This window comes from Musca autumnalis, unplaced genomic scaffold (assembly GCF_047663935.1).
Source record: "Musca autumnalis isolate F117 unplaced genomic scaffold, ASM4766393v1 scaffold_5, whole genome shotgun sequence".
Classification (NCBI taxonomy): Eukaryota; Metazoa; Arthropoda; class Insecta; order Diptera; family Muscidae; genus Musca; species Musca autumnalis.
This window is the reverse complement of record NW_027412088.1, coordinates 67,162,616-67,177,940: the sequence shown is the minus strand read 5'-3', so window position 1 is coordinate 67,177,940 and position 15,325 is coordinate 67,162,616. Positions and strand designations below refer to the sequence as shown.

The 15,325-nt window shown below is 37.1% G+C and overlaps 1 protein-coding gene across 29 annotated transcripts in view; it reads left to right on the top strand.

Annotated features, from left to right (window-relative positions):
• The window catches only part of LOC141405841 (guanine nucleotide exchange factor DBS), a 457,151-nt gene that overhangs the window by 410,932 nt on the left and 30,894 nt on the right, over window positions 1–15,325 (top strand). For all 29 annotated transcript variants that reach the window (XM_073990593.1, XM_073990590.1, XM_073990601.1 and 26 more), the window contains 2 exons: window positions 2,630–2,725; window positions 14,178–14,363. In XM_073990593.1, the coding sequence (XP_073846694.1) occupies window positions 2,630–2,725; window positions 14,178–14,363 (282 nt within the window). The remainder of the gene's footprint in view (window positions 1–2,629; window positions 2,726–14,177; window positions 14,364–15,325) is intronic.

Below are 15,325 nucleotides of genomic sequence, written 5' to 3'. Positions count from 1 at the left end.
TCTTCTGCTATCTATAGATTACCTGAAAAGGTTTTCTGTTGCCTATAGTTGACCTCAAGAGGTCCTGTGTTGCCTGTAGTTGACCTCAAGTGGCCCCCTGTTGACCTGACTGAATTTACCTCAAGAGGTCGGCTGTTGTCCATAGATGTCCTCATGTGGTCTATTATTGTTCATAGATTCCTTAAGAGGTTTTCTATATTCTAAAAATAACCTCAGGACGTCTTCTGTTGTCCATTGATGTCCTCAAGGGGACAACAGAAGTCTATAGATGACTTCGAGAGTTCTTCTATTGTGCATAGATAACCTCCAGAGGTTTTCTGTGGTCCTTAGTTGACATCAGGAGGTCTTCTGTTGTCTATAGTTGACCACAAGAGGTCTTCTGTTGTCTATAGATAAGAGGTCTTCTATTGTCTACAGATGAACTCAAAAGGTTTTCTGTTGTCCAAAGATAACCTCAAGAGGTCTTCCGTTATTCATTGATGTCCTCAAGGGGTCTTCTGTTGTCTATAGTTGACATCAGGAGGTCTTCTGTTGTGAATAAGTGACCTCAAGAGGTCTTTTGTTGTCTATGGATGGACTCAAGGGGCCTTCTGTTGTCTATAAATGACTTCGAGAGTTCTTCTATTGTGCATAGATAACCTCCAGAGGTTTTCTGTGGTCCATTGTTGACCTCAGGAGGTCTGCCGTTGTCTATAATTGACCTAAAGAGGTTTTCTGTTGTCCGTAGATGATCTCAAGAAGTCTTCTGTTGTCAAAAGATGACCTCAAGAAGGCTTCTGTTGTCTATAGTTGACCTCAAGAGGTCTTTTTTCCATATATGACCTCTTCTTCACTAGGTCTTCTGTTGTCCATAGATGACTTCAGGAGTTCTCCTGTTGGCCATTTATGAATTTCCAGAGGTATTCTGTTGTCCACAGGTGACTTCAAGTGGTCTTCTGTTGTCTATAGATAACCTCAAGAAGTCTTCTGTTGTCAATAGTTGACCCCAAGAAGTCTTCTGTTGTCTATAGATAAGAGGTCTCCTATTGTCTACAGATGAACTCAAAAGGTTTTCTGTTGTCCAAACATAACCTCAAAAGGTCTTCTGTTATTCATTGATGTCCTCATGGGGTCTTCTGTTGTCTATAGATGGCTTCAAGGGGTAAATGACTTCAAGAGTTCTCCTGTTGTCCATAGATGACCTCAGGAGGTCTTCAGTTGTCCATAGATAACCCCAATAGGTTTTCTGTGGTCCTTAGTTGACCTCAAGTGGTCTTCTGTTGTCTATAATTGACCTAAATAGCTATTCTGTTGTGTATCATGAAGGCTTCTGTTGTCAAAACTGTAGATGGCTTCTGTTGTCTGTAGTTGACCTCAAGAGGTCTTTTGTTGTCCATATACGACCTCTTCTTCTGTTGTCTATAGTTGACCTGAAGAGGTTTTTTTCCATATATGACCTCTTCTTCTGTTGTCTGTAGTTGACTTCAAGAGGTCTTCCGTTGTCCATAGATGACTTCAGGAGTTTTCCTGTTGGCCATTAATGATTTTCCAGAGGTCTTCTGCTGTCCACAGGTGACCTCAAGAAGTCTTCCGTTGTCAATAGTTGACCCCAAGAGGTCTTCTGTTGTCTATAGATGGCCTCAAGGGTTCTTCTGTTGTCTATAGTTGACCTCAAGAGGTTCTTTATTGTCCATATACGACATCTTCTTCTGTTGTCTATGGTTGACCTCAAGAGGTCTTCTGTTGTCCATAGATGACTTCAGGAGTTCTCCTGTTGGCCATTGATGATTTTCCAGAGGTCTTCTGTTGTCCACAGGTGACCTCAAGAGGACTTCTGTTGTCTATAGATATCCTCAAGAGGTCTTCTGTTGTCCATAGATGACCTCAAGAAGTCTTCTGTTGTCTATATTTGACTTCAATATGTCTTCTGTTGTCTATAGATAAGAGGTCTTCTATTGTCTACAGATGAATTCAAACGTTTTTCTGTTGTCCCAAGATAACCTCAAGAGGTCTTCTGTTGTCTATAGATGACCTCAGGAGGTCTTCTGTTGTCTATATATGGCCTCAAGGGATCTTCTGTTGTCTATAAATGACTTCAAGAGTTCTTCTGTTGTGCATAGATGACCTCAGGAGATCTTCAGTTGTCCATAGATGACTTCAAGAGGTTTTCTGTGGTACATAGTTGACCTCAGGATGTCTGCTGTTATCTATAATTGACCTAAAGAGGTCTTCTGTTGTCTAAAGATAACCTCAATAGGTCTTCTGTTGTCCGTAGATGATCTTAAGAAGTCTTCTGTTGTCAAAAGATGATCTCAAGAAGGCTTCTGTTGTCTATAGTTGACCTCAAGAGGTCTTTTGTTGTCCATATATGGACACTTCTTCTGTTGCCTTTAGTTGACTTCAGGAGGTCTTCTGTTCTCCATATATGATTTTCCAGAGGTCTTTTGTTGACCATAGACTTCAAACAAAGCCAATTTGGGTTTTTTTTTTTTGTTCATTATGTCACAGACTGAGGATATATCTCTGTCGGCAAATTTTTTATTTTATTTATTTTTACTTATTATAAAACTTTTTTCGCTTATATGTAAATTATTAAATTCAAATTAATATTGAAAATATCTTAATAATAAATATCTCTGTTTTTTTGCAGGACATGGAAGCAAGACGTTTGAAACGTGGCCATGTACTAAGCGAACTATTAGAAACTGAACGTATCTATGTCAGTGAAATGAGTTCAATATTAAAGGTAAGTTTCCAAAGTCCATCAATTACTACATAAATGGACTTCAACTTGAACGTTTTACGCATTCCGTTCGTTCGTACTTAAAGCACCGCCCCGTACACACACACATACACAAATAAAATTAAGGCCAATAAATAATATGCAATAATTCTTGGGTGCATAAATTACCCAGCCAGTGCATAGTAATTAATAGAAAAACAGTAATAAAAAAGTAACCGTCAAGTAGAGGCAAGAACAATGCAAGTCAAGACAACAAGAACAACAATAAAAAAAAATTGCTTCAATTTATAATTGCTAAGTAATCATCATTAAACCATGAAATATTCAAACTTTTTACAAAAAAAGAGCTAAACAAGAAACCAGAAGCTAACTCTAAGTAACGTTCAACGTTGATTCTTTATCTTATTAATAACACATACGCCCATTCTGTCCATTCTACTGACCATAACTTCGACCACTAACAAACACTGGTTATGGCAGACCATAACCACCATTAATTCTCGTCCAGCTTTGGTTGGTCAGTGAACTACTTTAGTACAAAATCATTGGTTTGATGGGCTAACTGACGGACAACAGCAGCAGTTATGGTTGGGGAGAGAAAGGTGCGGTTGAGAAAAAAATTAGAAAAAGGCGATAAATTATATTCTTGAAACGGTAAAAAATGCAAGCTTAGCAAAACGAAATAAGCTGCAGGAATCTTAGAAAATACATTTGTTAACTAAAGATTCGAAAGAAAAATAACAACAATACATAGAAATGAATGAACAAAGAAGAAATATGCAACTAAAACAAAAACAACATACTGCACATGAATGCTTATGATTGCAATTAGTGCATTAAGTGATTTGTTTTTTTCCATAGCTACTCAAACAGAGACGTATGTAGGTAATATTTCAAATGGGGTATAGGGAGATGCAACTCTTTGTTTGATAAATGAAATCATAGGCGAGAATCTGATATAGTATCGGAGTAAATGTGAGTGCCTACGATCCACAGTGGGAAAAAGTACCAATCTAGCGTGCCGAAAATCAAAAAATGGACTTGTAGGAAAGTACCTACGAAACGTTAGTACAGTATTAAAGTAGGCTGTTGACTGTACTCAACGACACATAATATAATAATTAGAATTAATTAGTCAGAACAGAATCACGGTACATTTACAAAATATGTTTTTACAATGTTTACGATGTGGTTTTTTAGTTTAGTTGTATCGTCTCCTTATAAAACAATGTCATGACTGCAATTTCCTAACCTAGGAAAAAATTACGAAACCGATCTTGTTTAGAATTTTCACAGCTATAAGATTTTCTATAGTACCATTTCGATAAGACTTACCGTTTTTGAGCAAATCGTGAAAACCTAACAATCGTAACGGTCAATCATCTAGAGAATTTTCCCAGCTACAACATTTTCTTTAGCCCAATTTCGATAAGACTTGCGGTTTCCAAGCAAAATCGCGAAAACCTATAATAAACCTAAAAATGTGAACTTTGACCGGGATTTATTTAAAAATTCCTCCTCCTGTTTTTGGATTTTCTCATCTATGAACATAACTGTTTCAAAATTCGCAAAAAGTTCCCAGGTGTAAGCGGTTTTCACTTAAAGTTAGTTAAGGCGCACCATGTATGACATTGTTTTATAAGGAAGCATACAGTCAATGCATTGTCCCAATTTGAACTTCTATATCTCAATAACGGTAAAACGTACGAAATTATCATAAAGGTCAATCTTGTAGAGAATTTTCCTAGCTACAATATATTCCTTAATCCCATTCCGATAGAACTTGCGGTTTCCAAGCAAAATTGTGAAAATCTAAAAAACCTCCAAAAATGTCAACTTGAATCGCGATTTTTTTAAAAAGCTCTCTGGCGATTTTTTTTTTTGTTTTTTGATTTTTCTCATCTATGAACATTGTAGTTTCAGAATCCACAAAAACTTTCCAGGTGTAAGCACCTTCCATTTAAAATTGGTTCAAGAGCAACGTGAGGCGTTAGTATGGCTTTAATTTTTTTATTTTAATTTTTTATTTTTTTAGCACGTTATTCAAGACAAGATAAATAACGTGCTAAATTTTTAGGAAATTAACCAAGTTGACGCAGACAGCCTTTTTAAGTTTGGTTCAAATAAAACTATGCACGGCGCTCTTGAAACAATTTTAAATGGAAGGTGCTTACACCTCGGAAGTTTTTGCGGATTCTGAAACTGCAATGTTTATAGATGAGGAAAATCAAAAAACAAAAAAATCGCCGGAGCGCTTTTTAAATAAATCGCGATTTAAGTTGAAATTTTTTAGGGGTTGTTTAGGTTTTCACGATTTTGCTTAGAAACCGCAAGTTCTATAAAAGGGGACTAAAGAAATTGTTGTAGCTATGAAAATTCTCTACAAGATTGACCTTTATGGTATTCTCGACGGTTTTACCGTTTTTGAGATATAGAAGTTCAAATTGGGACAATTCAAATTCAATTAAATTCTGTATCGTATAAACAATGACTGCAAATTCCCAACTTAACCTTATATATCTAAAAACATGTTACAACTTAGGATAAGTTACTTAAGCCAGTCTTGTAGAAAATTTTCACAGCTTTAAGATTTTCTCAGGTCCCATATCGATAAGACTTACCGTATTCAAGCAAAATCGCGAAACCCTAACAAAAAAACCTAAAAATGAAAACTGAGCTTCATTATCTCAAAAATGGTACAGGCTGGGAACAAATGATAAACGTCAATCCTATAGAGAATTTTCACAGGTACAACATTTTCTTTAGCTCCATTTCGATTGGACTTGCGGTTTCCAAGCAAAATCGTGAAAACCAAAAAACCACCTAAAAATGTGAATTTTGACCGCGATTTATTCAAAAATCCCTACAGCGATTTTTTCTTGTTTTTGGATTTTTCTCATCTATGAACACTGCTGTTTTAGAATTCACAAAAACTTTCCCTGTGTAAGCGGTTTTCATCAAAAGTTAGTTAAGGCGCACCCTTCATGACATTGTTTTGTAAGGGGGCGATACAGTCAGTGCATTGTACCATAAAGGTCGATCTTGTAGAGAATTTTCATAGCTACAATATTTTCTTTAGTACCATTTTGATAGGACTTGCGGTTTCTAAACAAAATCGTGAAAACCTAAACAACCCTTAAAAATGTTAACTTAAATCGCGATTTATTTAAAAAGCGCTCCGGCGATTTTTTTTTTTTTTTTTGTTTTTGGATTTTTCTCATCTATGAACATTGTAGTTTCAGAATCCGCAAAAACTTTCAAGGTGTAAGCACCTTCCATTTAAAATTGTTTCAAGAGCACCGTGTATGAGTATGGGAACAATTTTTATAAAAAAAAACATGTCAGATATAACTTGGTCCGTCCTATGGTTCCTACGATATGGATGGAAGGAGGAAAATGAATGTAGTGATGCGTCTCCAAATACACGGTTAAATACACGTTTTTATTACTAAAAAGTGCGGAATTTGTTGATTTTGAACTGTTATTATACCCGCCACCATAATTTACCTATATTCAAATCAGATTTCAGCCATTTAGGTTGGATGATATAAGTGAAATTTTAAAAATGCCAAAAATCGGGATATACGTTTCTATGGGAGCTATATTAAAAAGGAGATCTGATCCGACAATTCTCTGACGAAATATTTTATATCACCAACGAAGGCTAAATGCCAAATTTTAGTCTTTGCAGTTGGATAATGAGGCTAAAACCTTCAAAATTACCAAAATCAAACTGTACCTTCCTATGGCCGCTATATCAAAAAGTGGACCTGTACCCACAATTTTCTGTCGGAATATTTTATACCACCAACGAAGACTTAATGCCAAATTTTAGCCATTTAAGTTGGATAATGAGGTTTTAGCCATCAAAATTACCAAAATCGGGCGGAATTGTTCTATGGGAGTTATATCAAAATACGAGGGCTGCACGAAAACTATTGCAAAGAAATTGTGAATAAAAACGATCGTTGTGCTTTAAACGACGTTTATAAGATCGTCACAGACGACGAATCTTTGATCTTTGCTTAGGAGCCCTAAACAAAACAGGTATCGACCGTTTAAGTCTTCGAAAGCGAGCCAAATCCAACGAAAGTTGTTCATGAGAGAAGCACTTTGAAGCAAATGATCGCCTTTATCTTCAGCAAAACTGACCGTTTGGCGACTATAAGGCTTCAGAAATGTAGGACGATTAATTCTGAGTGGTACACTACAATTTGTTTGCCAGAAGTCTCCTGAGAAATTCGAAAAAATAACAGGCGTGGTCAGAAGATGCTGTAAATGCGTTTTCGAGGTGTCTAAATCGGAGTGGAAAAGGGGTTCAGACCAAATATTATTAATAAATAAAATAAAATTGTCAATCTGAAGCTTCTCTTATCATAATTATGGACAAACGTACAATAAAACATAGACTTTTATTTTCTGCACGCTATCTCTGTATATTTTCCCATTGTGCGATCCCTGAATGGATAAGGCAAGATTTTGGCGCCTTTAAAATAACCAATAATACATTCACACATGAGAACGATAAAATTGTGTGTTTGGGCATCTAGCAAACCCGATGATTGGAACTTGAGTATTCTTTGCCACAGATTTTTAAGCCTATGGTCACCGTGGTGCAGTGTTAAGTACGTCCGCTTGCACTCTGGATGTATGCGTTTCAATCCCTGACCAGAACATCAAATTTTCGGCGGTGGCAAATTCCTTCAGTGTAATGTTAGATTACATTTCCTGAGTATTTCAGCCATGAAAAACTCGCTGTTCGGACTCGGATATCATTGAGATAATATGAATCAGCGTGCACTAATTGATATAAGAGAAGTCTCCCTTGCCCCCTCGATTATGTTGTGGGAACATATGTGTATGTATTGTCAATAGAATACTTGACCATGTCAATGTGGCTTCAACTCTGACAAATTCGTCATCGACCCGATGAAGATCTTACATCGAATTCTGGGGAAGACCTAAGATCTTTTTGTCGACGGCCATATATGTACGTTCAAATGTGTTCTCCGTCTTATCTGAATTATGTAAATTGGTCAAAATATACAAAAACCAGTAGAAACTTTCATCTATGAACAGATCGAATACCGGCTACAGAACCAAAATCCTTTTCCCCAAAAAGTATGCATTTAGCAAGTTTTCAGAATTTGGTAGCCCTTTTTTGGACGTATAAACTTGAATGGATTTGAAGTGGATTGATGATGGATTGAAGTTCAAAAGTGTTGCGGAGAATGTACCTGAAGGAATGGACCGTATTATCTATTTAATGTATGTAGATATCTCATCAGTCATTTCAGTTGATCGCCGTATAATTCAGAGCTTCTAGAGTGTACGAAAAACATAATATGGCTGTAAGCAGGACCACAAGGAGTACCTTCCATGACAAAAATTTTCAAAGGATTATCTAACAGGCCTTAAATTGCTCTCAAACAAAAATATAAGGAGTGGACCGATAGGCCAAATTTCAAACTTAAACTAAGGTTGGGAAAAATTTAGAACAAATAGATTGCTCCTTTTAAAAGATATCGCGCGTATCATTTTAGCGAATATTTTTTTAACTTTAGTGGAGGAGGTATCAGAAGAAGTGGTCCGATAAGCACCGCAGAAATACGATTCGAAGAAATATTGAGATGTGCAAAGTTTGGACCAACCAGTATCCGCTTGGACAATTATCGGGTACCTTCCCTTAAAAAATTTCCAAAGGATCATCGAACAGACCTTAAATTGCTCTGAAACGAAAATATAGAACTTTTGTGAATGTGGTAGCCTAGGAATGGACCGATAGGCCCATTTTCAAACTTAAACTAAGGTTGGGGAAAGTTTAGAACAAATAGGTTGCTCCATTTAAGATACATCCTATTAAGAGGTATCATTTTAGGAAATATTTTTAATCTTTTGTGGAAGAGGTACCGGAAGAAGTGGACCGATAAGCACCAGCATCGAACTTTATCTACGATTGGCAGAAATAGTTAGATGTGCAAAGTTTGGACCAACGCAGTATCCGTTTGGACAATTATCGTGCGAACCAGCTACTACCCTTTGTAGCCATTGGGGGTTTTATAGATTTTGGTTCATTTTCTCAGGAAGTATGGAATGTAGTAAGTATGGCCCCTGAAAAAAACGTGTTCCGTCGTAATAGGGGCCGTGAGTACAACCTGTTATCAAAAAAAATCCAGCGGAGGTCTTAAATTGTAGTTTGCTGAATTTTTGTGTATGTGGTACCCGAAGAAGCAAAGCGATATTCGAACCTGATCTATGTCTGGTAGAAATATGTAGTAAGATTTGCAAAGTATTGACCAAATCGGTTAATCCCTTCGAGAGTGGACTGATATGGCCCATTTTCGAACTTGGCCTTAGGTTGGACATCATATTACGAGGGCCAAATTTTGGAGCCAATCATTTTATCCGTTCGAGAGGTATCGTGCTCTCCAGCCAGCCGGAAAGACCGACGAATATGGCTAATTCGATTCCAAATAATTTTAAACGGATTTTGTGAAAACATACTTGGGGTCTTACACCATTATTTCGATGAGGCACATTTTCATCGTATCAAAGTGTATATTAGGGCGGCCCAAACACGATTTTTTTGAAACGCCTACCCTCTACATTTTTTCCATTTGATTCAAAGACCTTATATATGAACTTTTATGGCGATCGGCTAACATTAATCCGTGCCACCGAAGCGATCTTTGTTTAGATAGTAATGGGACCAAAGGTGCATTTTTACAAAAATTCTCTAAAGCGCATTTATGGTCCAATCGATGAAAAAACATACCAAATCATTATTGTGACTAAAAACGATTTTTACGAAAATTTATGACGATCGGTCAACGATAAGCCGTGATTTAAAAATTTATTTTAAATATTAAATCGCAAAAATAGCATCCAAGCCCACTGTGCATTTTTTTGCTATCTTTTATTAAATAGTTGATAAAACAACAAAACACACAAAAAAAGACTTTTTCAAATTGGACCAATATTAAAGAAGTTGTGAGTATTTCTTTGCATGTAGTTTTTACAGAATTTGACTTTTCAAGGCGCGATATCTCTGGAACCGTTAGTCAAAAAAATCTCCTTCCGGTACCTCCCCCACAAAAGGAAAATTTGTGCGCACGATCACTCTTGAAGGAAGTAACCGGTTTGGTCCATACTTTGCACATCGTGAAATTTCTACCAGACTTAGATAAGGTCCCAATATGGACTCAATCGGTCCATAACTTCGGGTACCTCCCACACAAAAATTCGGAAAAGTTCTGTTCACGAATCGCTTTGATTTTTGTTGTAGCAACTTGCATTCAATGCCCCCATATAACGGTATAAGCTTCATCAGGGACAAGTCCATAATTCCTGAGACAATAGCCTGAAAGGTACTAAAAAGTCATATGACACCGTGTGTAGTGGTTGGAGCGAAAGATAACTCTCGAACGGATCTGCCAATTCGGTCCAAAATTTGGCCTTCGTCATATTTTGTCCAAACATAGTCTAAGTTCGAAGATAAACCATATCGGTCCACTCCTTCAGGTACCTCCCTCACAAAAGTTCAAAAATGTTTGGAAAAATTGTGCGCTCGATAACTCTTGAAGGGAGTGACCGACCTAATCCATACCCTGCAAATCCTAATATATCGACCAGATATAGATAAGGTTCGAATATGGACTATATTTGTCTACTCCTTCTGGTACCTCCCACACAAAATTTCAGATAAGTTCACTTTAAGACCTGCTCTCGAATCACTTTGATTTTTGTTGAAGCGATTTGCATTCGCCACCTCCATTACGACGGTAAAAGTTTTTTTCAGGGGCAAGTCCATATTTCTTGGGAAAACAGCCCGGAAAGTGTAAAAACCCTTATGTCACCATATGTAGCGGCCACGATAACTCTCGAACTGTTCCACCGATTTGGTCCAACATTTAGTCTTCGTCATATTTTATCCATACTTAGATTCATGGGGTAATACCGGTCCACAACTTCCGGTACTTCTCCCCCAATATTTAAAAAATGTCACTAAAATGCTAGGATGATATCAACCAATTTGGTCCAAACTTTGGATCTCCTAATATTTTGTCAAAATTTAGTTTAACTTCTAAAATGCCCCATATCGGGAGGACCGATAAGGGTACCTCTCCTACAAAAGTTCAACATTTGTGTCTTTGTGCAGTTAATTCCTAATCCACACTTTTGTCGACAAGTTCAAATGTTCAAAAAGGGCCACAAAATTCTGAAGAGACCCTAAATACATTCGATCTATCCGTAGATGAAAGTTTGACTTCACATTGGCTGAGGGTATATCACTGTCGGCAAAGCCGACTGACACTTTTTTAATTGTTTTCTTGAACTAAACTATTTTGATAAATCAGTTAACAATGGACTTTCGATTTTTCCAACCAAATCAATGTCCACTAAAATTTTAAGGTGTTTTAAATTATTATTATTATCAACGGAGGAGATCATTCCAAAACGTGCCCAATGAAAAATATCGCAGCAAAAATCCTCATTACAAACCTCCTTTCCCACCCATTATTTTAACAAGGGCATGTCGCGCGAAATATCCGGTTATTTTTAACCACTGAAATAAGTAGTCAGAATCTACTCAGTATCTACTTTTTCAGTGCTTACCATCTACCTATTTCAGTGGTTACAAAATAACCAGATATTTTGCGCGACATGCCCTTATTAAAATAATGGATGGGAAAGGAGGTTTGTAATGAGGATTTTTGCTGGGATGTAGTTTTCGATATTCTCCATAACCAAAAGTCTACTTCGATTTGGGATTTTTCAAGGCAAACAGTCGTTTCAAGGCGACAAGTATTCTTGGCTAAGTTGTAGTGTCTTAACTTTCTTGGGACAAATTTTGAGTTGCCACCCCTTATTAAGCATGATGCGGAACTGCTCTACTAAGTCTTAATATGAATTCCTTGAATTGAGCTATATTCCGCCGATTCTTTAAGATACAAACATAATTTAGTACCATATGAAGGAGAGTGAAGAGAATAAATTAAAATGTTTACTCAGTTATTTATTTTATATATTTGTAACAAACACAAACATTGTTCCACAACATCCCATACGGGACAAGGGAGACTTCTCTCATATCAATGATTGCACCCCGATTCATATTAGCTCAACGATATGGGACCTACTGTTTATCGCCGAGTCCGAACGGCGTGTCTAAGACACCACTTTTGAAGAGAAGATTTTACATGGCTGAAATACTCAGGAAATGTCGCCAACATTACAGAGGGGTATTTTGCCACCGTTGAAAAGTGTTTTGATGCTTCCTGGCCGGGGAATCGAACCCTGAGGGGTATTTTTTATATATTTCTACAATATGCTTTATGTTGACATTAACAAAAACTAAGCTGGATATACCCCCAAGAATTCTAATTTTTTTCATTTAAAAGTTATCGTTAAAAACAAGCAACAATCGAATATTTATAAAACAACGAAAAATGCAAGAATCCCTTGAATAATAAGTTATTGGAGTATAAATCAGTTTCAAGATCACCACCTAAACAATGTAGACAATTTGTGTACGACATGATCTGTAAACTTGAAAGGGGCTATGAATGTAACTCCGTGTAAAATATCTACTATCGATTGTGAAACATTGAACAATACCAAATGGAAACTGGACTGCTGCACCCCATTTAAAACTGCAGCTCTGAGCTTTATTTCAAAGAAGTAAAATAACAAAAGCAAGAAAACGAAGAATATTTTATAAATCCCCCCACCAGACACAATGAATTTCAAATGATCAGCTAGCTACGATGATCATTGTGATGATCATTATCAACATCATTGTCAAGTTTGAATGTTTGTTGGTCTTGGACGGATGGATGGCAAGACAGGCGGGCAGACAGACAAACAGTATAAGTGTTGATGGGTTTTTTAATTTATTAGAAGTCTTGACTTAAGCACCGCGAAGAAGATGAAACATGATGGACTTGAGGTAAACTGCAGCATGAAAAACTTAAACATTTGCAATAATCTGCTGCAGTAAGACAGTTGTGGCAGACGCATAAAAGATATTGGGGAAATCTTTAGTGTTGAAATTAAAAAAAAATAAATTCAAAACACACAACAATGCGTTATGGTGGTTATGATTTACAAAAAGCTTCAAAGGCCACAATATCCAGTGGCTTGCCACAACAACAACCGACTGCGGGAACATTTCAATTGAAAAAAGTCCACAACACCGCCTGTCAAATAATGGAAAAATTCAATACAAAGCTACATCATTCGCTTAAAAAGTTGTATTCAGTTAAAGCTTTTCATGAGGCATCAGCAGCAGGAGGGCGCAATTCACCACTCTCGTTTCGTGGTTCCCTATTCGATTCGGAATGTTATTCTGATAATGGAAGCAGAAGTAACAGCGGAGCAGTCACCACCACCATACGTTATACGGAAAATGATTTTCGTCCTCACTTTGATTTCAGTGAATGCAAAGATCAACATAATTACATCTTTGGAACCAATATTTACAATCTTTCGGCACGGAATATGTTAAATGGCAAATCCACAATTAAAATATTGAATACCTTCAAGGAAATTGAAGAGAGCAATTCATTGGAATCCATTAAATCGGCCAAGAATAGCTTACAGCGCCTGAAAGAGGAACGTAAAACCATATTCAAAGAACTTTTGGAGCTCTCGAGTTGTGACGAATCGATGGAATTTCGTTTGGTCAAGGACTACTTGGAATGTAATTCCTACTCGGAAATTGAAAATGATGTGGAATTTAAGGAATATTTGCAAAGGAAAAATTATTCGGATATTTTAAGTTATCTGGAAGATTGTGCTGAACCCAAAAGTATGATGTCAATATCCTCCTCTGTGGCCAGGGCTCAATCGGCTTTGGGTAAAAATTCGTTAAATAGTTTGAAACTTCTATCCACCCCAAAACCGATTAAGGAACCAAAAAGGACACCCCAAATTGAGAGTCTGGTTTGTTCCACCTGCCGCTCTGCCATGGGCAATTATAGTTCTTGTCCCCCATATGCAGAAAATACCCTAAAAGCTTCCAGAAATCGCCAGGAACCTAACAACGACAGAACAAAATCAACAACAAATAATTTCTTTACATCATCGTATCGTGAAATTTTAAAATTTTGTCAAGAATTTTTCGAAGAAAGTTTCACCAACACCACCTGTAATGGTTTTGAAATGCCCAAATTCACCTTTGGTAAATTTAAGGAGCAAAAATATGAACAAATCCTTAAAGAGTTTGTTGCAAATCAAGGTTATTCCGAGGTCCAGGATTATGTGGATGATAAATTTGGCCAGTTCATTGAACAAGAATTGTGCAAATATGTTTCCGATTTAAGGGGAGAGACAAGTAGTGCTGGTCATTGTGCGGCAGATAACTGTTCGGAATGTGTAAATGTTGAAGATATTTTTAAATATTGTTATTTTTTTAATTTTGATAATTGTTTTTATTTTTGTCTCTCTTTTTTAGGGTTATTGTGACCAAATGCATTCGGAAGAGATGATGCACCTGGTACCGGCCAGTTTACAGGGCAAAGAAGACATCCTCTTTGGCAATCTCCATGAGCTCTACACATTTCACAATGATGTTTTTCTCAAGGATTTGGAGAATTGTATATCCACAACAGAATTGGTGGCATTATGTTTTGTACAAAGGGTAAGTGTAGACCTTCAAATACCAACATACGGACAGATCGACCATAACAAGTAAAACAGGTAAGAACGGCGTTAAGCTCGACCCTCCACCACGAGTTGTACCGAAGTAAAACGGAACAATTAGTTTCCTTTCGTTTATGAAAAAGACTAAATACCGAATTCCAGCACTCTCGGTGAAACAATGTGGCTAACTTTCGGGAAGTACCGTTCTATGGACTTTATATGAAGGCGTGTACCTGTACGGACAAATTTCGGGGAAAAGCTTTATACCACCAACAAAGACTAAATACCAAATTTCCGCCTTTTGGGCGGAGTATTGAGGCCACAACCTTCAATATACCGAAAATTGGGATGTACCGTTCAAAGGGGGCTATCTGAAGCCGTGGGTCTATTCCTACAAATTTCAATTAGAAAGTGGTATACCGCCAACGAAGACTAAAACCCAAATTTCAGCCAATTCGGTGTGATAATGAGGCTAAAACCTCCAATATGCCGAAATTCGGGAGGTACCGTTCTATGGGGACTATATGAAAACGTGGACCTATACCGACAAATTTCAGGTAAAAAGTTGTATATCCCCAACGAAGACTAAATACCAAATTTCAGGAGGTACCGTTCTATGGGGGCAATATGAAGACGTGGGCCTATTCCGACAAATTTCAATCAAAAAATTGTATATCCCCAACGAAGACTAAAAACCGAATTTCAGCATTTTGGTTGTGATAGTGAGGCTAAAATCTTTAAAATACAGAAAATCGGGAGGCCCCAAACGAAGACTAAAAACCAAATGTCGGGCATTTCGGTGGGATATTGAGGTCACAACCTTTAAAATACCGAAAATCGGGAGGTAGCGTTCTATGGAGGCTGTATGAAGACTTGGACCTATACCGACAAATTTCAGTTGGAAAGTGGTATACCGCCAACGAAGACTAAAAACCAAATTTCTGCCATTTCGGTGTAATA